This window comes from Harmonia axyridis, chromosome 4 (genome assembly GCF_914767665.1).
Source record: "Harmonia axyridis chromosome 4, icHarAxyr1.1, whole genome shotgun sequence".
In the NCBI taxonomy this organism is placed as follows: domain Eukaryota; kingdom Metazoa; phylum Arthropoda; class Insecta; order Coleoptera; family Coccinellidae; genus Harmonia; species Harmonia axyridis.
The window spans coordinates 43,320,108-43,347,211 of NC_059504.1; the positions used below are offsets into that span (position 1 = coordinate 43,320,108).

At 34.4% G+C, this 27,104-nt stretch overlaps 1 protein-coding gene across 17 annotated transcripts in view; it reads left to right on the top strand.

The window, feature by feature from the left end:
- Nucleotides 1-27,104, top strand: part of LOC123678523 (tensin) — a 320,051-nt gene that overhangs the window by 165,521 nt on the left and 127,426 nt on the right. For 9 of the 17 annotated variants that reach the window (XM_045615581.1, XM_045615572.1, XM_045615569.1 and 6 more), the window contains one exon: nucleotides 23,074-23,364. The exons of 4 other annotated variants lie outside the window; for them this stretch is intronic. In XM_045615581.1, coding sequence (XP_045471537.1) covers nucleotides 23,074-23,364 — 291 coding nt within the window. Of the gene's footprint in view, nucleotides 1-11,563; nucleotides 11,692-17,011; nucleotides 17,354-23,073; nucleotides 23,365-27,104 lie in introns of those variants that run through there. 4 more of the 17 variants (XM_045615575.1, XM_045615583.1, XM_045615578.1 and 1 more) reach the window with 3 other exon arrangements.

The following is a 27,104-nucleotide window of genomic DNA, read 5'->3' on the forward strand; positions in this document are numbered from 1 at the left end:
GGCTAAGAGTGTAAATCTGCTAAGTCCATTTTGAACAATTTCACAGGAGACCAAAAAAACCGTACAGTACAGTGTGATAATAATAATAATAAGAGAGTTTATTCATGAAAATACATTCAATAAACTCTATTGAATGTATTTTCATGAATAAACTCTCTTATTATTATTATTATCACACTGTACTGTACGGTTTTTTTGGTCTCCTGTGAAATTGTTCAAAATGGACTTAGCAGATTTACACTCTTAGCCGACGATATGCCTCCTGTCCTTAATCTGGGTTTGATTCTTTTTTTCAAACAAGCTTTTCTGCAATTTTTATCCCCTGTTTTCACAGGTTCTAACGGGTGTTTTTTTTCGAGGTATATAACTTTAAGTTGGCATTACTGTTCAATATGGCGACCGATTTAACAGCTGTCAAGTGATTTATTCTCAGTTTGGTTTGGCAATTCATCATGCTCGAACAACGCTTACAAATAGTGCAATTTCATTTCGAAAATAATGGTTCTGTGCGGAATACGTATCGCGCACTACGTCCATTTTATTTTGTTTAGCGATGAAGCGCACTTCTGGTTGAATGCTGTAATTAACGCAAGGGGTGGAAATATCAAGTATTTAATCACTTATCAGCATTCCAGTATTTTGAAAATTGTTTATTTCTCTTTTTTCACATAAGATTCGGTGAAATCCTGAATTTTTCGTCCATTTAATGTGTCTTGTTTCGTTCAAAACCTTCCCGAGAGAACATAAAAAATAAGTTATAAAGTCAAAGTAGAGATAACTTTCATTAAAATTGAGATTTTCAGAATGTGCGTTAATTTTTTTGCGCAGTTTAGTTTATCCAAATGAGATATGATAGCCAAATGGACCGATGAGCAAATATGAACAATTTTGCCAAAGCTCCATACATTCATATGTGCCTTACCCAGATTTTCTAACTAAATTTCATAACTTGTGAATAAAGAGTCTGTACATAGTGGTCCATATAGTCCGTTCCGAGAAATGACCGATCCTTACCTCTAGATTAGCCGAAATTAATAGTCACGTTAGCCTTGGCTCTCTCTGCGTGACTGTTAGGCACGAATCTCTTTATTTGCAGCTACCCATTCGCCAAACAGACCGACAAAAATATTTCTTCGTTCCTTTGATTGTATGCGCCGCTAGTCACGAAGCAAGAGATGTCTTCATTGTGAGAGACACCATTTTTTCAGGTCTCGAATTCGCCATAAGTTCGTTTCATTCAAGGAAGATGGTTCTCAACATGGTACGGCCCCATACAATTCAGATCCTAATCTTGACATTTCAAAAGAAATTGATAGACCCCAACCTTAAGAAGGCTGGTAAAAGGAATCAAATAAGAAAATGCTGCGCATTATGCACAAAGGTTTATTTTGCAATGGAATTAACGATTTTCAGATTGATGAAATTCAAAAGTGACTAATATCCAATATTGGTGCTTTTTACTTTCTATATACCTATAAGATTTCGAAGATACACCTACTAATATGATGAAATATACTAACTTACAAAAAAAAACTGCAACACCCAGAAGGAGCTGCTTAAATTCATTTTTTTTTTGGTATAACATAGATACTGAAGCAAGGAGTAAATGATTGAAATTTGGAGAAAAAAACAATGTTTCTAATAAGTTTGTTATTAATGTGTTCCACTCCCCAACACGTCTCGGCATTGATGCAATAAGATGGTCCATTTCTTCTTGAGGCATACTATCCCAAGCAACATGTCTCAGAGCCGCCAATGTTCAAAGGGGCTATGGTAAATTTTCAAGCCTTCTACCCATTATGTCCTAAAAATGCTCTATGGGTGAAAGATCGGGAGATCTGGGAGGCCATAGCAACATGAGGTCAGGCATCATCTTGCTGAAATATTGGATTCTCAAGCCAGTTAAGGTAAAGGAGAACATATGGCTCCATATGACGCTCAACATCAAACTGAGGTTCACGTCTTTGTCCCCGACGTCGTCTAACCCATCTTAGGCCTTCGTGTGCACCCAAGAAGAATCGAGATTCATCAGAAAAGACGACCTGATGCCATTCCACATAACAATGTTGACGTTTCTGCTCTTACCCCAGCCCATCGAAGGGCGCGTTTGGATTTTGCGAGAGAGCATATCCATTGGGTAGAGGCTGATTGGGAAAGAGTACACTGAGCATATCTTTCATGTGGACGTCTGTATAAAAGGAAACGTCGATCACAATAGTAGAGGCAGAATCTAGACTCATCTGTGAAGAGAACTCTTTCCCAATCAGCCTCTTCCCAATGGATATGCTCTCTCGCAAAATCCAAACGCGCCCTTCGATGGGCTGGGGTAAGAGCTGGGCCACTCGCCGCGACACGAGGCCTTAAATCATATTCTCTGAGGCGATTTCTTATTGTCTGAGTGCTAATTTGCAACCCATGAGTTTGCTCAAGCTGATTTTGAAGGAGGCGAGCGGTTGCAAACCGTTGTCTCAACGAAGAAACTCTCAAGTAACGTTCTTGAATGGCAGTTGTTACCCGTGGTCTACCCTGTCCTGGTCTTCGGACATTCATACCTGTCTCCCTGAATCGCTGCAACATTCTGGACACACTTGTATGGGAAACTCCAAACTTTTCTGCAATTCTTGTGTATGTCCACCCTTCTTCTCGCAAAACTACCGCTTGCGCACATTCCTCTTGGGTCAAATTGTGTGTTTCGCGTTGCATAGCGATCGAGTGGAGAAAATCAAACGAAAGAAAAACTATTGATCACTAGAATTGATCGAGAACAACTGATTTCAGAATGGAGCCAATACATTCAAAATGTGATAATCTCATCTTTTTTTATTCCTGCTGGGAAAAAACATCTGTATTCAAGAAAAACGTTGAAAGTGGATAACATATGCATGCATAATTCTGATAAAAATAATTATCACTGAGAACACCTTCAGTTGTAGAATAAATTTGAGATTTCCATAATGTGCGTTAATGCTTTTGCGCAGTGTATGTTGGTGCCTAAAAGTTCTGGAAGACAATATTCCCTGAAAAATTTAATTGATTCACGGTCACCGTGCAAAAATTATGACGTATCGAATTTTTCTGTGAAAATCGAAAATCACCCTGTATTAAACTTATGAAGAGAAGAATGCACTTTTGGATTGTCAATTTAATCCTCGTGGCGCACCTTGTATAATAAAAACGAATTGAATTCACTTTTTATAGATCAACGATTCATTTCAAGTGGAAGTCGGATCGAACTTTGATCATCAATAATTGCACATTTTCATCTGTATTAACTCATGCCTTCTGAAAAGTAGGTAGGAAAAGTTTATTGCGGCACTCGAGCATTATCGCACTCGCATTATGAGTACCATTTTACCCAACTCCATTCCGATATTGATTACACTATCATTCAGTGAAATGCTTGTGCATTGGAAACAAACATGAATCATTCCATAAAAATTGACCAATAAAGGATGTGTTAATCGTCTCCATCCCTATCTTCAATAAAATCATAATATCACATCCTCAGCTGGAATATCATCGAGTCCAAAGTGTTGAAGATTCGATATCGAATTTAATGGGAAATCTAACTCACCTACACACACACACGTCAGCGTTTCCAACCACAGAATATCTCTCGATTGCTCATTAACGTAGGTTATGTATGGTTGGGTTCTTATTAAACGGATAAATCAAGAGCTGAATTCGGTTTTTGTAATTATCGATCTGCCGACCTTCAATTAAATTTCTCCGCCCCCGTGAATGCATTGCGATCAAACTGGAATTAATCGATTGTTAGTTAGTTTCGGTCGATGACTTCCTCAGAACTTTATGCTGGATATAAATCTCTTATTGGTTTGGTTATACAGACTGAACCGAAAATAGCAGATTGAATTTTAATGGGAGATTTTGCGTTCAAAAATATTTCAAGAAGTTCATACGGAGTTTACTCTTGATATCTAATATCATATCCAACATATCGAAACCTATAGTCTTTATTAAAGAGGAGTCTTCATTTTCGGTATATATAAAAAAGGTGTACTAGATAAATTCGAAAATTTCAGTTTATCTTCCAAATATAATAAATTTATCCATAATGATATTTTTCTTCATGCTCTGATAGTCTGACTAATAAAGTTTCTATCTGCATCATAATCCTTTTTTTTAACTAGAGAAACGTGAGGATTTCCAATATTGAAACCTAGCTTACCATTAGCTTATATCTTGCATACGATTTTTTTTTGAAGCAGGGGGAATCCTCATGGACGAATATTGCCATGCTGTAAAATCACGTTATCACACGAGGCGTGTATTTAAAGTAAGGTCTCCAAGGCCATTGTATCGCCGCAAGTAGCGCTTGATGAAATCCGGCAAAACTGTTGTATACTTTAGGCCCCCCTCCACCAATCGACACCTGGTGGAGCTCATTAGGACGCTCAGTCTTGACGTAGCAGCCATTTGCAATGGAAGTGCCGGTTGTCGCTCCCGCCAGGTGCGAGTAACGTTTAATCATCAAGTTTTTGCACTAAAAAAAACTCCACCTTTAGAAATTCATCGTCAATTGGAAGAAGTGTATGGTGAGAAATGTATGGACGTGAAAAACGTTCGAAAATGGTGTAGAGAATTTTCTGCTGACCGACTAAACGTTCACGTCGAGGAGCGCAGCGGAAGGCCGTCACACTCGGACGAAACAGTGCGGAAAGTTGAGGTGCTTGTGCTGAAAGATTGCAGGTTGACCCTCAATGAGTTGGCCGAAAAATTCCAAGATGTGTGCAGTAGAGACTCTATTCTATTTATAGTCTTTGGCCTCTAATTTCTTCTTGTATGTTTTTAGTATGAAGAAGAGTTCAAAGTAGTCTCGGAACTGTAGCAATATAGATCTTTAGAAAGGAGTCAGTTGTTTGTCTATAATCTGATTGATTTTACTTCTTGAGTATACAAGGCAACAAAAACTACTCTTACAGGAAAATAATTATTCCTGAAAATTGTTCTCCGTCAAGCTGCAAACTTTCCAGACAGTCCTGGCTGAACTGAAAGCAATTATTTCATTTACCCCAAACACTCACCACCCTGACATAATCGGAGGTGGAAGAGATATTCGATAAGGGGCAATTATCGAATTAGTCAACTGTCCTCATTAATTATCCAAAGCAATTTGCATTTAACCTGTCCTATTTGTTACGCTATCATCATTGACCTATTTGATACTCTGCTGTTGTAGTTTGTTATTCGTCTAGATTGTCGAACTTAATTTATAGCCAATATTGGAGCGCAAACAATATTGAGATGATCTCGTCAGGATAGTTACGACCTACTTGGATTCCGCCATTTATCAGAAGATTTAACACCTCGTGAGGGAAAATTAAGCAATACCAGTTTAAGTTTCTCGATATTTTCGCTAATCTCAGCACTGGAATTTTCATAACATTTTATATTAACTGACAAAGAAACTGCAACATCAAGAAGGAGCTGTTTAAATTTAATTTTTTTTTGGTAAAACATAGATAGTATAGCAAGGACTGAATTATTGAAATTTGGAGGAAAACATCTTCAAGGTTTTTTCATGTAAACATTTCTTGTTACTTCGATATTGTAGTCGTTTTTTGCAAGTTTTTTAAATTTTACCACAAACCAGCTGTTCGAGGAGATCCAAAATCGACGTTTGGTTATTAATTGTTTAAATGACTAGAGTACGTGTACGCGGAATTTATCTCCAGCTAAGTGAATTTGAAAGAGGTCGAATTATTGGTCTGCGGGAGGTGGGTTTGTCATTTCGAGAAATCGCTAACCGTAAGAACAGAAATCCAACTACTGTTATGAGATGTTGTCAAGCGTGATTTGATAATGCCCAAAATCGAAGAATAGTAGGCATCGGACCTCGAAGGGGCACAAATGGATTTCAAGATTGACGTCTGAGACTTATTGCCAATAGAGACCGATTTGCGACATCTCGATCTGATGGAGAACAAGGCCATCCTGTAACTGTCCGAACGGTTTACCGCCGGATAAGGTCTTTTGGACTGCATGTTTACCTACCCTTTCTTGTGTTACCTCTGATGTTTGAGCATCGCTGACAACGATTACAGTGGTGCATAGAACGTCAACATTGAAATGTGGAATGGCATCAGGTCGTCTTTTCTAATGAATGTTGATTCTCCTTGGTTGCACATGATGGCCGAAGAAGGGTTAGACGACATCGGGGAGAAAGACGTGAACCTCAGTTTGATGTTGAGCGCCATGTACACCAGACAGTAGGCGTTATGGTATGGGGTGCTATTGCACATTCAAGTAGGTCACTTTCAGTATTTATTCAGGCTTACATGACAACGCTGCGTTATCTTCAAGAAATAGTGGATCCATACGTTCTCCCTTACCTTGACCGGCTTGAGAATCCAATATTTCAGCAAGATAATGCCCAACCTTACGTTTCCAGAGTTAGTTTAAACTTTTCCGAAGGGGTCCATCTGTGTCTTTTGCCATGGCCGCTTAGATCCCCCGATCTTTCGCCCATAGAGCATATGTTTGGGACATCATGGGTAGAAGGCTTGGAACTTCACCCCAGCCCCCACGGACTTTGGTGGCTCTGAGACATGAAGTACAGGTAACTTGTATAGTATCCTGTATTGTGAACCCTTCGTTTTTTTCTCCAACTTTCAATAATTTACTCCTTGCTATCTACCTTGATGAATGACTCAATTTAATAATTAGTAGAATATTTGTTGAGCTTTTTTGCATTTTTTCGAATTATCGTTTCTATATTTTTCAATAATTAGGTACTAAGCAATCACTTAGTATCAGATGCATTTTCAGGAATTAGCTTCAATAATCGCTATGAATTTCCTTCATGTCTCATATCGAATGAAAGCGGTGACCTCAAAGTACTAATTTGAATGATAGCCTTGCAAGGTGATGCACTATTGTGGTGAAGAGATTATGTTTTTCAATCAATCTGAGCTTTTTTAATGGAATGTTAGATAACGATTGAATAATATTGCGTTCCATTCCCCAACAAATATTAAAACAGGTAGAATTGATTCGAGGGACACATAATTTTCAGCAAATATCTTCATTAAACTTATTTGATAATTTTTTTGTTCAAGATAACGTGTGAATTATGGTTACAGAATTCAAACAAAATGACATTGCATATTTCTCAAATCAGTTTATTATTCCATACACACAATATCTAAACTAGTCTTATATCAAATATTAGGTATGCTTCAGGATTTAAACTTAGTTGTTTCAATCAAATACGTACAGTGCATCCCATTTTGGGTGAGACAGCCAGGTTTCTCGCTTGTTATTTAAGATAGAGCCTTGCGGTTTTCACGTTCCTGTCCTACTTTTTCGTGAAACTCAAGTTGGTCTAATCAGATTCTGCATAACTGTTTCCGTTCAAAAGATACAGGGTGATTTTGGAAATTGATACTTTTCGGACCCTTCCTTTATCTCCGAAATTATTAGAAATAATGCTGAGCTGAAAACTACGTCTGAATCAGAATTCTGCGTAGAATCCAGTGGCGTACTCAATATTTTTTTTCGGGGTATGGTTTTGAAGATTCAACACAAACCTATATTTTTTTCAATGGAACACCCTATATATCATTACTTCGTTGAATTCATTATTTTTTTCCCTTCAAAATGATATATGATACTATGTAGGTAGGATGTTCAGAAATGTTAAAAAAACACTAAAACGTCAAATAATGATGATTTTTTGTAAATGGGCCATGAATTTTCTGTTTCAATAAGAGGATTATTACTTTCGATTTTTAAAAGTAGTAGGTAATTGATGACACAAACATCCTTGTTGTTATCATGGCTACTATGCATTTGGGAGCATTGTTTTATCAAGTAGGCATTGGAGGGAAAAAACTAATCTGATCTAGCTGTCATCGCTATAAATTATTGTTATCATTATTGATTCTTCTTTTCTATGGGAAATCCATTGCCCATTAACAAAAAATCATCATTATTTCATGTTTTAGTGTTTTTTTAACATTTCTGAACATCCTACCTACATAGTGTCATATATCATTTTGAAGGGAAAAAAATAACGAATTCAACGAAGTAATGATACACATGGTGTTCCATTAAAAAAAACATAAGTTTGTGTTGAATCTTCAAAACCATACCCCGAAAAAAAAATTGAGTAAGCCACTGGATTCTACGCAGAATTCTGATTCAGACGTAGTTTTTACCTCAGCATTATTTCTAATAACTTCGGAGATAAAGAAGGTGTCCGAAAAGTATCAATTTCCAAAATCGCCCTGTATCTCTTGAACGGAAACAGTTATGCAAAATCTGATTAGACCAACTTGAGTTTCACAAAAAAGTAGGACAGGAACGTGAAAACCGCAAGGCTCTATCTTAAATAACAAGCGAGAAATCTGGCTGTCTCACCCAAAATGGGATGCACTGTACAGATATCTTTCAGAAATAATAACAGAAAAAATTACTAAGCATTTTTAGCGAGTCTCTTTTATGCATGTAAAATAACTGTTTCTTGAACGATTTGTAACATCCGTATTTTTCTCAAATCCGCTCTGAATAAGACAGTACCAGCATATCGCTTCGATAATCTGAATTTATTTTTATACCTTGCTCGGTTATACGAAACAAAGATTTATTTGTCAACCCACACCACAGGAATCATTTCGACATCAATTTCGTAATTCTGAACTATGAATAACTTTTCATTCTTATAAAAGTCATAAGTTCCGCATTCTGTGAATTGATACGGAATTAATTACAGAGCTGAGTGTTCACAGAGATAAGAAAATTAAATATAAGCGCCGTTTAATAGGATCAACAGATAAGATATAAAGGTGCTGAGATACGTTTCTTTCGGATTACTTTGGATTAAATCTTCTACTTACAACCCTATGAAATGAATGTCAAAGGCGATTATGTAAAGAAGTAGATAAAAGATACCTATGTACATTTGTAATTTAATATTGACCCAACCGATTGTCGACTGCTACACTAAGATGAAAATTTAATTTGTGAGAATATCTATGTCAACTGTATTCGTCATATATGATGTCAATGTCTGCATCTTCATGTCTTAATTTTTCCTCAGCTACGTATCGGGTATCCTAAAATTCGTTGTCTAGTGAGGAGATCTTTGAATCCCTTCGAGTTAGAAAAAATTAATTCAACATTTTCGGGCTCGATTTTTGAAAGAATTATTTTGGTGAAAATAACAATAACTAGGTATTTGTACACGCCATCGAAATATAAGTCGATTTGCGTCTGCATAATGTTATTTTCGATTAAACATATCAGCTTACAAGCTGAATTCTCGTCATATGCGAGAGGTTTTGATTTTCTGCTTTAATATGAAGAAATCTACGGCTGGGGCTCATCGAATGCTCTTAAATAACTTTGGTGAGGCTGATATTAGTGGAAGAACGTGCCGAAAGTGGTTTCAATGCTTCAAGAAAAGTGATTTTGACTTCGAAGACCAGCATGGCGGTGGAAGAGAGAAGGTTTTCGAAGATGCAGAATTGGAGGCATTACTTCATCAAGATTCGTGTCAAACGTAACAGCATTCGGCAGGATCATTGGTAATGATGCAACAAGTTATTCCAAAACGCCTGAAAGTCATGGCAATTATTCAAAAACAAGGAAATTGGGTGCCTTTCGACTTGAAGCCGAGAAATGTTGAACGGCGTTTGTTTGCTTGCAAGGCAAAGAAGGAAGGGATTTCTGCATCGCATTGTTAAGGAAGACGAAAAATGGGTTCATTACGATAATCCCAAGCGTAGAAAATCATGGGGATATCCCGGGCTAGCTTCACGTCGACGCCCATACCGAATATTCACGGTTCCAAGGTCATGCCCAGTATTTGGTGAGACCAGCTCAATATGAAGAAATCTGCGGCTGAAGCATGGTAAAGAGAAGGTTTTCATGCAGAATTGTCGAGGTCATGCTCAGTATTTGGTTTGACCAGCTCGGCGTAGTGTACTATGAGTTGGTGAAACCGACTGAAACAATCACAGGCGATCGTTATCGAACGCAATTTATGCGTTTGAGCCGAGCGTTGAAGGATAAACGGCCGCAATATAAGGAGAAACATGATAAAGCGATTTTACAGCATGACAATGCTCAACCGCATAATGCGAAAGTGATCAAGATATACTTGGAAACGTTGAAATGGGAAGTCCTACCCCAACCGCCGTATTCTCCAGACGTTGGCCTCTCGGACTATCACTTTTTTCAATCACTGGCAAACGTCCTGGCTGACCAAAACTTCCGGTCTTATGAAGAAGTACAAAATTGGATCGATTCGTGGATCGCTTCTAAAGATAACTTTTTTCAACGCGGGACTCGTACGCTGCTCGAAAGATTGGAGAAAGTATTGGCCAGCAATGGACATGATTTGAATCATAAATGTATAAGCAGTTTTTACAATAGAGCCTCGAATTTGGTAAAAAAACGTTCTATATTACTACTTCTTATTGTCTTCTCAATTCATATAATAGCGATATTATTCATTCGAAATCTTCATTTTATGTTTTATATTCGGTTTCATCTATTTTCTCAAAGCTCTGACACGATCAGCGATGAGTACACAATCACAAATTGGTTTTTCTACGTCTACTAGATATTGACTTCATATCATAATTTATTTGCATTAAATAAATCATTCTGCTTGTAAAGCACAAAGACTTTGAGATTTTTCACTGAACGGTTGAAAGCAGTGCAGAATAATTCTTCACGGTTCGGACTATGCCCAATGATTCTTAACGGTGCTATACTAATGAGATCGAGCCTTTGAAAAGTCGTTGTAATGGAAACGTAGCAAATGGACACTGTCAATGATGGAGATTCCAAGGTGAATGAATTCGACTTTTGATTTATATTTTGTTGGAGTTCACGGGCCATTCACAATCCTATAGAAAAAGTAGAGGGTGCAATACATGCGAATATATCAGTTCCTACTAGTGTGCTCACGGCATTCCCTGTAAAACTTCCACACTCGTAAGAAATGTTCATTTTTTTACACTGAAAACAACAATTAATTTTCCCATTCCAACGAAACACATCTTCATATGTTCAGAGGTGCAGTGCTTTTTTATAATTCTACATCCTCAAAGCACTGAGTCTAACGATGAGTTCACAAATTGGTTTTTGAAATCAATTAATTCCGTCCAATGTCAAACCAAGAATACGTTCCGTTTTTCCTATACCTTAATCACGCCACCCAATTACACTTTTTATCGACGCTCGGCTGATGAAAGTAAATCCTTCATCTTGAGCAGAGCGAAATATCCGTCCATAAAACTGTCCAAGTGCAGACATGCAGTCGCCGTAAAATAATAACGTTCACACATCCAGGTCGCCAATCGCTAACACTTGAAACGATCTTCATTTAAATTGTTTCCTTCGTCCAGATTTAAGATTTCGTCAGTTCCACTCCCGAAGAGCCATGCAGACATCACAAACAGCAAGGCTACCAGTTCGGGTATCTGGAAGTTGAATGTGTTAAAATGTAAACAAAACAGGCATCATACGATGTAGTAGGAAGCTCTGGCCCAGTAGTTCATTAGAATTCTAGTGACTGCGTCGCGGGCAATGCGGTAAAACGTTTTCGAAATCGGCTGAAATTTTGGCGGTAAAGTGACGCGAGAAGTGGAAGTGATTTTGCATAAATTCGATCAAAATAAGGACAAGCCTCATATGAAGGCGAAAGACTTTTATAAGAAGGTTTTTTTTGGAATTTGAATTTCATAACTCACAAACTGTGCACACTGGCAAAATTGAAGGAACAGACCAAATCTCAACGAAGTTTTTAGTTCATGTTCTCTTGACACTTTCAACCCGATTTCAGTGATTATTTTTTTGAGTTGTAGCTTGATTCCTCGGAAACACAACTATTCGAATGCCGTCATCAGTTTCTTTTTATTATATACAGGAATTAACAAACAAAAATTTAAATTAAGCTTTTATTCAGAACAACCTGTTTAGTGAATCATTGACAGACGAGAATGTTTACGAATATGTACTTAGATGTTGCTTCATCTTTTCTGAACATTTCATTTTTTATTCATTGTTTTATCTTTACTTTGAGAGACATTACAGCACTTTGTCCGTTGTATTGAAGAATTGCAATCGTCATCATCAACTTGATTTCATTGATACAATGTACTTTTCCTACAACTGCTATGAAAAGTAGCGTATTCTTCATAGCTTACTGAATTTCGAAACTATTCACTGCTCATACTGTGAGAAATATTATTTCTCACAGCACTTTGCTCACACCTCGCTTGAAATTGGGCTTTTGAGAAGTCGTTTCTATGGAAACGCAAGAAATGCATAGATACTATCAACGAAGGCCATTTTGAATTGAAACAGGTATATTACTTGTTTAATTTGAATTTATGCAGTTGTAGGAAAAGTATAGTGTGCAACATGTGGAGAAAACCCTTTCTCTCACTCGTTTTCCCACACTCGTGAAAAAAGATGGACTTTCCTCACTTATTGCACAATATACTATTTCTCACTCGTGAGAAAAGTTGGAATTTCCACACTTGTTGCACTTTATACTATTTCCATTAATATAATGAAATTTCGTTTTATAATGTATACCCCACTATTCATTGATATTATGAATCCATGTTCATAAATAATCAAGTATTTTAAAATTGTTGTTGAATGCCGATTGTTTCAATGAATAAAAAAATATTATTCATTAGGTGTAAAATTTCGTTTTATAATGTATACCCCTCTATTCATTGATATTATGAATCCATGTTCATAAATAATCAAGTATTTTAAAATTGTTGTTGAATGCCGATTGTTTCAATGAATAAAAAAATATTATTCATTAAGTGTATGAAATTTGATATTTATTAACTAATTCGAACAATTTCAATGAACAGTAATACATTATTGATACAAACTATAACTGATCGAACATTATAATAATTCATCAATATGATGTACTTTTCATTGTTATCTTCATTGGTTGAAAAGTGATAACAGAATTCATCTATAAAATCATTTTTTTTTATGGTATTTATGTACTCTATTGGTTCAGTGTTTCAATTGAATTTGACAAGAGCTTTGCGATTTGAAACATTAATGTTTCGTTCAAAAACTGTACCATAGAAGTGCTGTAACTTCTCCCAAAATTAAGATATCGCAATAATAAAAAAGAGGGAATATTCAGAAAAGATGAAGCAACATCTGAGTGTTCGTAAGCACTCTCATCTGTCAAGGCATTACTCCACAGGGTGTTCTGAATAAAACCTCATATTTCATTTTTTTCAGTTGATCCCTGTCTATAAACTAAATAAAGTAAGATGGCATCAGAACTATTATGTTTCCTAGGAAGCGAGCTTCGATTCAAAAAATAATTGCAGAAATCGGCCAAAGAGTTCATGAGTAAATGAACTACTACAAACTTCATTGAGATTTTGTCCGTTCCCCAAATTTTGCTGGTGTGGATATTGAGAGTTGCAATTAAAATTTCAATTTTGAAATTTGAATAATTTGATCTCCCCAGATTCTGCTTTCGAAGTCGATAGATTGGATCATTAAATTAAGAGGACCCATCTCGTAATTAAATATTTTTATAACCAATTTCATTCCATTAACTCTAGTTATTTTCAACAGTTAACAAAACAACCAAAAATTTGTTGTATAAATGCTCGTTATTTGCAAATTACGAGGCGAAAAATTGTCTCGTAAGGTTAGATTTCACACTTTGTAGAAGATATTGTGACCATTGTGTTAATACGTAAACAAGATAACTTATGTGTAAAAGTGTAAAACTTCTTGACACTGCTCCGTCCAATATTTTCATTAAGAACCAGATTGAAATTTTCATTCGGTGCACAGTGCTTTCTAAAAAATATAGTTGGGAGTAGATCAGTATCAATATTATCAGTTTCAATTTTATTCTATGTTCGTCAACCTTTACCCAATTTTCGTTTCAATCACGAACCTATTATCTCTACATATCTGAATATCAGAAGCCATATTCGTAATAATCTACAAAATTCTAACAATAATTTCATACATTGTTTCAATTACATACCCGATTACATTTGAATGGAACTAGTCGATTTGTTATGATCGTTATTATCACAAGTAGACCGTATCTACTCTCAAAAAAGTGTAAATTCCTTGATAGAACAATAACAAACATCATTATTAATGTGGGGTTAGAGCGATACAAGTAAATTCAATGTGAAGATACTTGTTTATATTCGATATTCTAGATTCGTCACTTTTCCTTATTGTGTCCAAAAACTCCAAACGACAAGGGCATTTACATTATTTCAAAAGTAACCTAATTTCATGACCCTTATTTCGATCAACAGCATCGAATATTTCCTATACTCAAATTAAAACAAATTTTATACCTTCTATTTCACTACTATCAATAAAATTGCATTCAAGTAATATCAAGATTACTTTGTGTAACTACGCAGATGAATAAAGTACGAAATAAGTTCGAGACTGCCTGATTACACAAAGTAATCCCTATTTTCTTAATATCTAATTTTATTGGTGGTAAAAACACAGGAATGAACTTTGTTTAATCTTGATCAACTACCAAATTATAAAGGCTGAAACAGTTCAAAATCTGTTATACTTTGTAGTATAGAATGTTAGATGTTTCGATAAATTTTGATGAGGCTAATTATAAACAACCTAATACTTTGCTTTCGAAATTAATCTGAATTTCTTTCAAATAATTTTGTAACCCTGGTTTCTGCCTTATATTGGACCATCATCAGTATAGTATAAGACAATGATTAGGAAGAATTGCAGCCCCTAAAACATCAATGTGTGATGACATAAACGAATAACGAATTGAACGACTATTCGGAAACAAGATGCAAACTCGTTATGAACAATAATAACCAACTGCGTGCAAAATTTAGTCCGGATGTAGCAATATTCTTTTCGGCATTTACGTCCTTCCGGAAATAGCACTATTTTGGTGTGCAAATTCATTGGATAATTACGCAATGGAATTTTTTTAACTGTTGCGATGCAAACATCTCGAGATACACCTAATAATTGATGTGAAATGACGTTGGCAGTTTATATTATCACAATCGGCTTGATGTAAATGACTGCCGTATTGATATCTTTGCTCCTATTTATTAATTCATTCACGTGAGGCGGTGATGTCATCATTGTTGTCATCCAATTGTTGACATATATTATGAATTATACATTGAGGAATTTTAGGACTACCCAAGAATTCCGCTTGCATTGGTGGTAACTGATAGAAAAAAAAAGTCCAGATAGTAAAAATGTATGCTGATTTAGTGATTTGTTCACAAGATAACTCATGTTATTGATGCGTAATTAGTTTGGAGTTTCTCGTAATTTTCCCACTCTAGTAATGATTAGGACGATGGATATTTCCTCAACGAGATCAGTGTTTTTTTTATACTTTGACAGTATAACAGTATAGAGCTTTCTTCGTAACATATGAGGGCGGATTTAATTATTTATTATTATATTTTAATCGATACTTTCAACTTTGAAACGGATATTTGAATTTTGAATAGACTTTCCAAAATTTTGTAAATTTTAAATTTATTTCATTCGATAATGAATTTCCATCCAAGTAGGTGAAGACTGAAAGCATTAAATATTTGTTCCGTACTAATGTGTTTCTTCAACTTAGCAGGGGGGTTGAATTTGGGGTACCTCAAGGATCAGTGCTGGGGCCCATACTTTTCCTCATTTATATTAATTATCTGACCATTCCATCCTGTAACTTCTTATGCCTGTTCTGTGATGATTCATCTATCATTCAAAGTGCAAAAAAGAAGTCATTGAGGGCGTCAAAGTAGCTATTAAAGAAGTTGAGAGATGGTTTTTGTCGAATTCACTCAAGTTGAATTCAGATAAAGCAGTAAAGTTGGAGTTTGGAGACAGGGAAAATCGAGCTTCTGTGAAGTTCTAAGGAGTTATAAAGGACAATAAATCGAATTGGGCTCCGCATGTTGATTATGTTTGTGGTAAATTTTCTGAGTGTTTCTACCTTTTGATAAGACTGAAGGAATGTGGTACTGAAGGAATGGTCAGAATAGGCGTATTTTGCAAATTTCCAGAGCATACTTCTATATGGTATCTTTCTGTGGGAAAATGCTTCAAATGCTTCTTAATTTTGATCCTGCAAAAAAAAGCAAAAAAAATATTAACTATGGAGTGATAAGTAGAATTTCGTGTAGAACATACTTCAAAGATCATAAAATATTAACTTTTCCATGTCTACTCATCAGAGAATGTTTGAAGTTTGTGCATCGCAGAGGAAATAATATGCAAAGAAATGGAACTTACCACAGGACCAACACTCGAAGCAGGAACGATCTCCTCACTCAACTCTACAGGAAAAAGAACACTCGAATATTTCGAGTTATTGGGGAATAAAGCTTCAGAATAGGCTTCCTAATGAAATAAAGAATTTCCCGGACGAGAACTTCAAGAGCAAAATTTATGAAATATTGGTGAAGGGTGCATTTTATTCTTCAGAAGAATTTTTACGTTTCAAGTTTTAATATGACTGTTATTTTGAGGAACCATGTAAAATTTGATGGTGAATACTAGAATAGTATATTTTACCATCGAATTCCTGATAAAATCTACTTCACTGATACCAAATTAAATTTCTTTTTTATGGTTCTCACGTGTTCAATCATATATCCTGACTCATCAATTCAATGACCAAATTTGTAAGTTAGACTGTAACACGAAGTCTTTAAAACTCAAATATCCGTGAAAATTGCCAATTAGCTCAGAATCAAGCGGACGATCATCCAATTGGTTCCATCCAAACAACGATTAATTAATTACAGTTCCATTGACCTACAACAGATCGCCAACTTCTTTCCACGGTCTGGCCGAAAATATCAATTACATATATTTCGCGATAAGTCCCACCAGTCGTTAGTTATAGGTTAGGAAAAAGCAGTAATCCTTGTACTGCCTGCCCATCAAACATTTATCCACTCATTCCATTTCCTCCGAGTTAAAAATAATAACCAATTGTCGTTAGGAAATGCATTCGCTAGTCGCAGTAGCGTAGTTTTCCTGAAATGCCGATATTTCCACTTTTCCCATCGATTGCATGGTATGATTAGCACGCGAGTTCGTATAGCAATATTCCTCTGTTACCTTGAGATGGACGGAAGTACCAACATATTCGATATTATCAATTGTGAAATTTCGAATTAGTAATTTGTGTCCGAGCATTGACGCTGTGCGGTGTTGAGAGTGAGATTCGGGTGTCAAGCCGATTTTTGAGGATAGAAATGGTCTGAGTTTTCCCGGATCTGGAGTCATGGCCAATGGATTCAGCAATTCATTTACTCAGGAGGAATTACGCAAAATTACACAGGTATACATTACATTGAGCACGTACTATTTTAATTCTAAATTTATGAATTGGTTTTTCCTAGAATTCAGTTCATACTTATGTATATCTCGCAGTTCCCGGAAGGCTTACCGAACCACAACGACCCCAGTTCAAATAATGATAATATGTATATCCAATGATCTCTCATCATTGTCCTTGATTTTTTGGTTCAATTTTATTATATTCCTGATTTTCAAGGATGAAAATGAATTGGTCGGATCTTATATTAGACAGGGTGTTTATAAATGATTGTAACATTGTAGACTTCCAAGTATATACCTAACATAGAATTGACAGCCATGAATATTGTATAAGTGATTCAATTGATTTGACATTTAACATGTAAACAAAGAAGAAAATGTGGTTAAGTTTGTCATGAGCACAGTCAGACCAATTCTAAAGCAATTCTGTGGTTTGAATCGAAGAAGAAACAGTATTTATTTAGATCGGCAAAATGAGAATAATTCAAAGGCGATGTTACAATCATTTTTAGAGACCCTGTAATATTCATATCAATTATATATCGGATTCCATCGACAAATATTTGCTATTGTGTTCACTTCATGCCTGATAATAGATTTTTCATCATCTCTGCGTCAGAATATGTGTTCTATAAATTGAAACCTGTGCGAAAGTCCAATTTTTAATTTGCAGTGTTTTTTTCAATCCATAGCACTATTCTTTCTCAAATTTACTATACTATACGACTGTGGTTTCTGCTATGTGTTTTACTTCGGTACCCTCGGCTTACTTTGAAATTTCATTTGAAAGTTTTCCTTTAGCTTTGGAAACATTTTGAAATAATAATATGAACTATCAAATGAATTTCTCAACAAAAAGAAGGGACATTATCTAGATCGTACTTGCCTGATTGCGCATGTTTCAAACACTTCTATCCTAATACTTTTATCACTGATTTTGTTTTTCAATTTGCATATCTAACTTATAATTCAAAGAGAATTAAAAGAAGCAGAATAATTGAGAGAGATATAAAATTCTATTCATGGAAAGATATATTTTAGTAGATTTTTGACGTTTTTAAAATTTTGATATGAATTCATGAAATTTTGTAATTATCTCTTACCTACATTAACCTTAAGGTACACTCTTGTTAACAACCAATTTAATGTCATCACAATTCAGTTTATTTAAATTAGGTAAGGTTGAGGTTAGGTTATGTTGTTGTTTTATGTTTTCTACTATTTCCTCAGTATTCCTCAGAGAATTTTGATAATATAGATATACTTCAAATTTTAATTTAATTTCATATATACCTATGTATTTGCCAAGAAATGCAATTTTATTGAGAAAAATGATTATGTCAACGAGAAGAACAAAACAATTATCCAAAACTATACAATTTAATGAAAAAGATACCTACCTAATGAATTGAATAAATAAATAAACATATAGACTTTTTTTGTTTGGTTGACATGATAATCTTTTGTCAGTAAAAAAATATATTTCTTGAAAAATATATATCAGATAGAAAATAGAAACTAAAGGTTTTTCACCGAAAACAGTAAAACTTCGATATTTATAATTTGGAAACAGCATAATTAAAATATCAAAACAAATGTATTATCAACAAAAAGTTGTGTCAGTTTTAACTACCATCATATTCCTTGAATGTTATGATTCCAAAAAATAATACTATTCAATTTCTTACCATCAAGTTTTACCCCAGAAAGTTTTACCTTTCAGTTAAGTACTCAATTTATCAATTCATAGTGCCATCACTTTTATATCAACATCTTCTTTCATCCCTTCAATTGAGGAGATGAATTATTTATTTTACAATGTGTACCTCAAGTATCAAAAAGATATTGAATCTCTAATTGAATAGAATAATTGAAATAAGAAAATAGGAATATAGTTGATGCTATAATAAATATTTTGATCCCACAGAAAACCGGCATTTCTAGATTCTAGAAAGTTCAAGTATATTTTCTGAGTTTTTCAATATTCTATAAACCTTATCAGAATTATCCTTATTACTCAAATTGTCTTATGTATTTAACTTTCTATAATTCTATTCTTATGACTTATTCTATGTAAGACATGTGAGACTACCTATACATAATAATAGTCCTTTGAATTTAATAGTGATTCCATCGTATGGTTCTGAGGTCGAAACTTAAAATTTTAAAATTAATTGATAAGGAATATTTTTAGGAGAAACAAATGAGCAATATAATTATATTTCAGATTAGTGATTAACACATTTTACAAGAATATTTTTCAATCAACACGCTAAAATATTATAACAACATATATCATATATGATGTATATGTGAAATTGAATAAATACGCACTTCTCTCACGAATGAATTTACTGAAAGACTTTTTTATTGTTTGCTACGCTTTCCTGTCGTGTTATGCTCTATGTCCGTTGTTGGTCATACTCGTTTGATGACCCTTATCAATTTTTCAGTGTTAGTTCACCATATAAAAAAATTAAGGCCTGTCACGTACATTTTTATTTCCTGATACAATCAGCTTTGTGGCAATTTCATTCAGCGCCCACATTTTTTCGATATCAAATTACATCGATATAATAATAAAAAATAATAACAGGGTTTCCACTCCTAACTCATGTATAAACTAAACGAATGTTGTAATATCGATCGATGGTTCAACCACAAACTGTATTTTACACCTCATAATAACAGCAAAACATGAAGGTAGTAGCAATACGTTTCGGTTGAACTATCTACAAAGATTACTGAATGGATAATCATCTTAAAACAATGCTTAATAAACGCTTATATGAATTGAGGTTACGTAGTCTGAATGGCGCCTTGTCGTTTTTACCTGAAGCGATTTTTATGGAATATATTTTCATTTCATATCATAATTTATAAGTTACTAAATGATTCATTTGATGAATATGAATTTGGATATTTTGCTACCACAAATAGGAATTTTCTAGAGGTTATAGTTGAGGTTATCCCAAATTCGAGATTATCTGAGAGCTTCTGAGACTGATAAAAAATTTTCAAGAATCCCCGATCTCTTTTTTCGAAAAGATAAGATATCAGGAATCAAATTGTAAATATTTTGCTTCGTTCTCGAGTTACATGCGTTTCTCAAAAATTACTGTGTCAAATATTTCGCTACATCTTGTTTTTGTTCGAAAAATTGGTATAAATTGGTTTACGTAAATGATTCTCACAACAAATCATAGCAATTAATTACCATTTCAGAGATGTTGAGGAGAGTTGGTATGGGAAACGCTTCATATGACTTGATTACAATTATACAGACACAAAATGAATTAAACCTCAGAATTAATAAAAAATAATTATATATAAAGTGTCCCATTTCAAGAATGAAGTCTGATTTCTGATGTCTTTTAAAATCGAAAAAAGAAATACTTATTTCAAACTGTTCTAATGAAACAAAGGAGCTATTTATGAAAAATAGAAGATTCGTTACTTTTATAAGATATGTCTGCATCTCACAATAGTAGAACACTGCTATTCTGCTCTTTTTCTATTCACCGCATGCAAGCAGTGGCGTACCCAGGCATAAGCCTTGGGGGGGGATAAAGCAAAAAAATGTTCAAATTTTCCTTCTTTTAAAAATTCCAAAGAAATTTGCTTACTCATAATAAGATTTTGATATATAACGTTGATACATATAATGGATATCTCTCCTGGGGGGATATATCCCCCTTATCCTCCATTGGGTACGCCACTGCATACAAGATGAAAAGAAAAAAGAAGATTTTAGAAAAAATAAAACTGACTTTGTGAGTCTATACCCTTCTTCACATCTAAATAATGTTTGTAAAACGGTCATTCATAAAGGGTTAAAACTTAAAACGACTTATCTAGTCAAACTCTTTGTCTAGAGTTGCATCATCGATGAAAAATTATTAGTTTGTGATTGTATTTACGTATAGACTTCATCTAGTTGAAGGTCACTCAAAAATAACACAGAAGTAAATATTATTTATCACTGAGACTAATAATCTTTCTAGTTGAGTGAATTATAACCAATTTCTTCTGAACTCAACATCTGAAAGTTTTATATTTCTGCACTAACATACTTACAGTTCCTTTTTCTTATGGATCTTGCCGAGAAATATATTTTTACAGGCCTCTTATTGTGATACTAAATAAGGTCCTTAAGCAAAAAATCCATAATTATCTTGGAAATGGCGTTAAGAACTTCAATTCATCTTCAAGGTGGAATATGTAAATGAATTGTTTAATATTCACTTCGTATCTGATATGCACAAACATCTATAAATCTCTATTTGCTTGATAGCAGTTGTTCTGCATTTTATTTTTTATGCAGTCGCCATATTATTTGTTTTTTTGTATAGTCATTACATTATATTCTCAAGAACCGTCGAAACATAATGATTATACTAGCTGACAGAGAAACTGCAATACCCAGATGGAGATGTTTGAATTTGAATTTTTTTTTTGGTAAATAGATAGTATAGCAAGGAATGATTGAAATATGGGGGAAAAAATTGTCAAGGTTTTTTCATGTAAACAATTTTTGTTACTCAAATATTGTTGTCGTTTTTTGCAATTTTTTTTCAAATTTTACAACTAACATGCTGTTCGAGGAGATCCACAGCCGGTGTTTAGTTGTTGTTAAAATTCCTAGAGCACGTGTACGCGAATTTATCGCCAGCTAAGTGAATTTGAAAGAGTTCGAATTATTGGTCTAACTCTAACCGTACGAACAGAAATTCAACCACTGTTATGAGATATTCTCAAGCGTGGTTTTATAATGCCCAAAATCTAAGAAGAGTACGCACCGGACGTCGAAGGGACACAAATGAAGTTCAAGATCGACATCTAAGAATGGTTTACCGCCGGATAAGGTTTTTGGACTGCATCAGCGTTGTTGACCCCATCTTATGTTACCTCTGACGGTTGAGCATCGCTGGCAACGATTAAAGTGGTGCAGAGAAAGTCAACATTGGAATGTGGAATAGCATCAGGTCGTTTTTTCTGATGAATTTCGATTATCCTTGGGTGTACATGATGGCCGAAGAAAACTTAGACGACGTCGAGGAGAAAGACGTGAACATCAGTTTGATGTTGAGCGTTATGTACCTATACATCGGACAGTAGGCGTTATGGTATGGGGTGCTATTGCACATGTAAGTAGGTCACCTTCAGTCTTTATTCGAGGTAAGATGACAGCGCTGCGTTACCTTCAAGAAATATTGGAGCCATATGTTCTCCCTTACCTTAACCGGCTCGAGAATCCAATATTTCAGCAAGATAATGCCCGACTTTATGTTGCCAGAGTTAGTTAGTTAGTATTTTGCCATGACCGACCAGATCCGCCGATCTTTCGCCTATAGAGAATGTTTGGGACATTATGGGAAGAAGACTTAAATTTTTACCCCAGCCGTCATGGACTTTGACGAGTCTGAGAAATGAAGTACAGGTAGCTTGGGATAGTATCCATCAAGAAGAAATGGACCATCTTATTGTATCAATGGGGTGGACAAACACATTATTAACAAATTGTAAACCCTTCGATTTTTTCTCCAAATTTCAATCATTTACTTCTTGCTATACTATCTATGTTTTGCCAAAAAAAAATTTAAACATCTCCTTCTGGGTATTGCAGTTTCTTTCTCAGTTAGTATATATGAACCTAACCTAACTTCGTACAAACTAATCGCCTGAATTGACAGTTCAAAGACCATTCTGATGAATTTCCAGGAAGCCGTCACGAGATACACCGATACGAGCTGGCGCCTCCACAAACAAACGAAGAAATCCAACCTAAAAAATGCGAAAAACAATAACGAGACCAACGACACAAACAATCGAACGTCTGACGAAGCTGCGTCCCACGAAAGCGACAGCAGAAACAGCGGGGACTATTCGAAAATAACGAAATCGAATCGAAATGCACACGATTCAAAAACGAAAAACGAAACGAACGGAAGAATCCAAGGACAAGAAGGCAAAATTGGAAATTTCGATAATTATGCCGAAGTTACAACAACGGTAAGAAGTTTGTATTGACACGTGCGTTCTGACTAACATCCGTCTGATGGAGGGAGGCTTTGTTTGTTGATTCTTCGTATCAAAGGAACTAACACTTCATCTCCTAGCTTTATATTAACACACCACTGCACCAGTACATTTTCTACGCACTGAATGATGACAAACAGAACGTACCTACTAACATATTGCTTGTGCCTTTTCCTGTATGTGATTGAATTGTTGATGAGATTTTATTTTTTCTTAATTCGCATACTTTGAATATCCATATACAGGGTGCCCCACCATTGACGCGACGATATATTAGGGTTGAGGGCTGAAAGTTTAAATTTTTTTTTACATAGTATCATTAGGCTCCATTAGAGCATTCTCAAATTGTTCGGATATACACAAGGTGTGCTAAAAAACTGTAAATGAACAAGCATATGATTTTTCTTATGTTTTTCATTGCATTTTCTGATTGCTTGGAAAAAAATTAGGCTAAGTTTGTTCGAAGTTTCATTCGCTCAAGGGTGTACATTGCTTTTCTCACTTGGTTCTTCAGAGCAGATTCATTAAAATTTTGTGCAGAAATTGCTTGATCGATATTTTCAATTTTTGGCAGAAACCTTCGTGCTTCAGTTTAAAATAAACTCATTCATTTATTCACAAGAAATGATGTATAGTTTTTGTTTAATATCACTTTGAGGATTGAAAAGTATCATATCTCAATTATTTCACTGACGAAATTCAAAATTTTATGTTGGAATAATTATATTTTGATGAAAAAATTACAAAAAATCCATTTAGAGTTTTCCAAATAGGAAAAAATACGTTCTCGAGTATTAATTAATGGAAATATTATCAAATAAGCGATTAAAGTCAGTTGGCTCAAAGTAGTGTTTTAGGAAAGTTTGTAATTTCTTGATAATGAAAACAATTTGAAATTCATCATTGGAATCACTAAATTGAATATCACTTTGAAAATTCAAAGTGATAAAACAAACGCTATAATTTTTTGTGTAAAAAAGGAGTGAGTTTAACCTAAACTGCCATAATGTGGTTTCCTCCAAAAATTGAAACTGATTTCCGCACAGAATCGAAATAAATTTGCACCGCAGAACCTAGTGAAAAAGGTAGTGTACACAACATACCGTTTTCGAGATATTTTAATTTTTTTTTTAATTCGGAGGGTATTTGTATAACATCGAAAAGAATGAATTTACTTTGAATGAGATTTTGAAAGTGTATACTAAAAGAACGGCGTTACGTTTTTGATAATCATTGAGAACTCTACTGGGTGTTCAAAATGAGACGATTGATTGCCTATTCCAACGTTAATATTTAGCTTATTCCGAATGAAAAATAAATCGAAATATGGAATTAGAGAGGATAGAGCTCAATCTTTTTCGAAAATAATAAAATTTGTTACCTAATAAAAAAATAAAATAATGGCATATATGAAATATATGCCATTTGTATAGAATAAGCCAAATAATAACGTTTTAATAGTTTCAGTATACCCACTAGAGATCTCAATGATTATATTATCAGACTCAATACTTTTTTCATTTTATTTAGATTTTGCTTCGAAATAATGAAGTATATCCGAGAGTATTTCTGTACAAAGTAAGTACACTTTCCTTAACTCCATAAAATGAATCGTTTCGAAGTTATTTGAGTTTAAGAATCAACCTTGATTATTTCTGAGTTGATATATTTTATTGAACCATTTCAGGTCGCCTCAAAAATGTTTTCAAATTTTGGTAATGAAAAAAATGTCGTGAATTCATTGAAGGCCTATCATTAACATGGACATGTGCGTTCCGGAGTGCTTTCTTTGAAAAATTTGCCTCATTTTTCATTGTCCAGTGTACCAAATATTGGATCAGGATTTCTTTCAGATGAGTTGGTTCCCAAAATAGATAGATATTGAAGTCGAAAAATTCGATTTGTTTTTCGTAAATACGGCAAGAAGAACCATTTAGATATGAATATTTATATATTGCAATAAAATGTTGATGTAATTTATTCGATAAATGGTAGTTTATATAATCTATTTGATAAATTAGTCTGGCGGTCCACAGAGATTTATGTAAATCTTGTAAATAACATCATCAAAATGCGGAATTTTCGAAAAGAAATAATTCAGAGTTTTGCAAAGATTTATTATTGTTATGACTTATTGAAAAAAAAACGGAATGAATTATTTCCAATCGACCTGTTTTTCATTTGTTACTGTTCATATATCAATATTAATTAGGTTTATTTTAAGATAATATAAAAATAACTCGAACAAGTATCTTACTTTTTCAAAGATAATTCATTTAAATATTGAATTTTTTACATCTATACTTCAGGCCCCATGTAGTCTGAGGAGAAAATTATTTTGAAGTAACAGAAATTTTTAAAAGTTGTGAAAAACTGTACGAATTTAGCAGTTTTTTGAGCAGAAAAATTTAATTTAAGTTTGATTTCAACTTGACAGTTACAGAGATTACTTCAAATACATATACATATCACTAGAAAATACAGATATTACTAGAAAATACATTTTTAAACAAAAATCGAAGTAGTCCAAAAGGAAACGTAAATTAACGAAGAAATGTCCTCTACAATTACTTATAGATCCTCTGGGATCGAAATTCTGAGTTTTTGACCTCGTAGCCAATTTTATCCTTTTTACGAAGAACTGTTTGATTTTTTCAACTGCTGTCCTGTTCAGAGTCGATAACATCAAACATTTTTTCATTGAATTATTAATTAGGAGATTTTATATTCAGTAAACTCAACTTATGGTTAAAATTCATATGTGATTTATCTCAAATATTAATATTTAAAATCCTACCACTCTTTCTATTATAAACAGTCTCAATGTAACTGTCTCAAAGATTAATTGGCAGAACCCGTATATTCTTCATCTATCAAAGTGTTGATTATGTGTCAAGTAAACGTCGGAAATCAGATTGTGGAACCCCAGATCGTAAAATGAAGAACGAAGTAAACATTTCTGCAACCCTTTGTCCTATTATTGATGCGGGTTAGCTCGTTTAGTGCTTCCCAAATTCTCAACGATATATCATTCCCTGTCACAATCATTTTCTGGCAGGAACCAGGAGCGAAATTTGCTCACCATTTGTTCATTACTCATCACTTTCAATAACTCTGCAGATTGCGAATGAATCAGTTGATTGAAGATTTGACAATTTGAAAAATTTGAATTTCATTAGAGCTATTCAAATTGATATTCTTGTTTCAATGCCAAATATTCTTTAGGAGAGGTCAAAAACTATCAATGGCATCAAATTGAAGAAATTTAGTTGAAGAATAGTATATATCAAGTATTTAGATAAAGGTGGAAATTATTGTCTGAATATTCTTTGGGATCATTCTAATATTTTACTATGAAATATATCCTCGATAACTTCCATGTTTAAGGTCTTAATCGATTGTAGAACATTAGAATGTTCCTTATATACCTATCAGCATTCACAGCTCTATTATCAACGACCACTAGGTCTGTGCGAGCAGTCGAAGATATTGCACCCCATACCATAAGCGATCCTCCCCTGAAACCAGTAGTTTTCAGGAAATTGCACTGAGCATATCTTTCATGTGGACGTCTGTATACAAGGGAAAGTCGATCACAATGGTAGAGGCAGAATCAAGACTCATCTGTGAAGAGAACTCTTTCCCAATCAGCCTCTTCCCAATGGATATGCTCTCTCTCAAAATCCAAACGCGTCCTTCGATGGGCTGGGGTA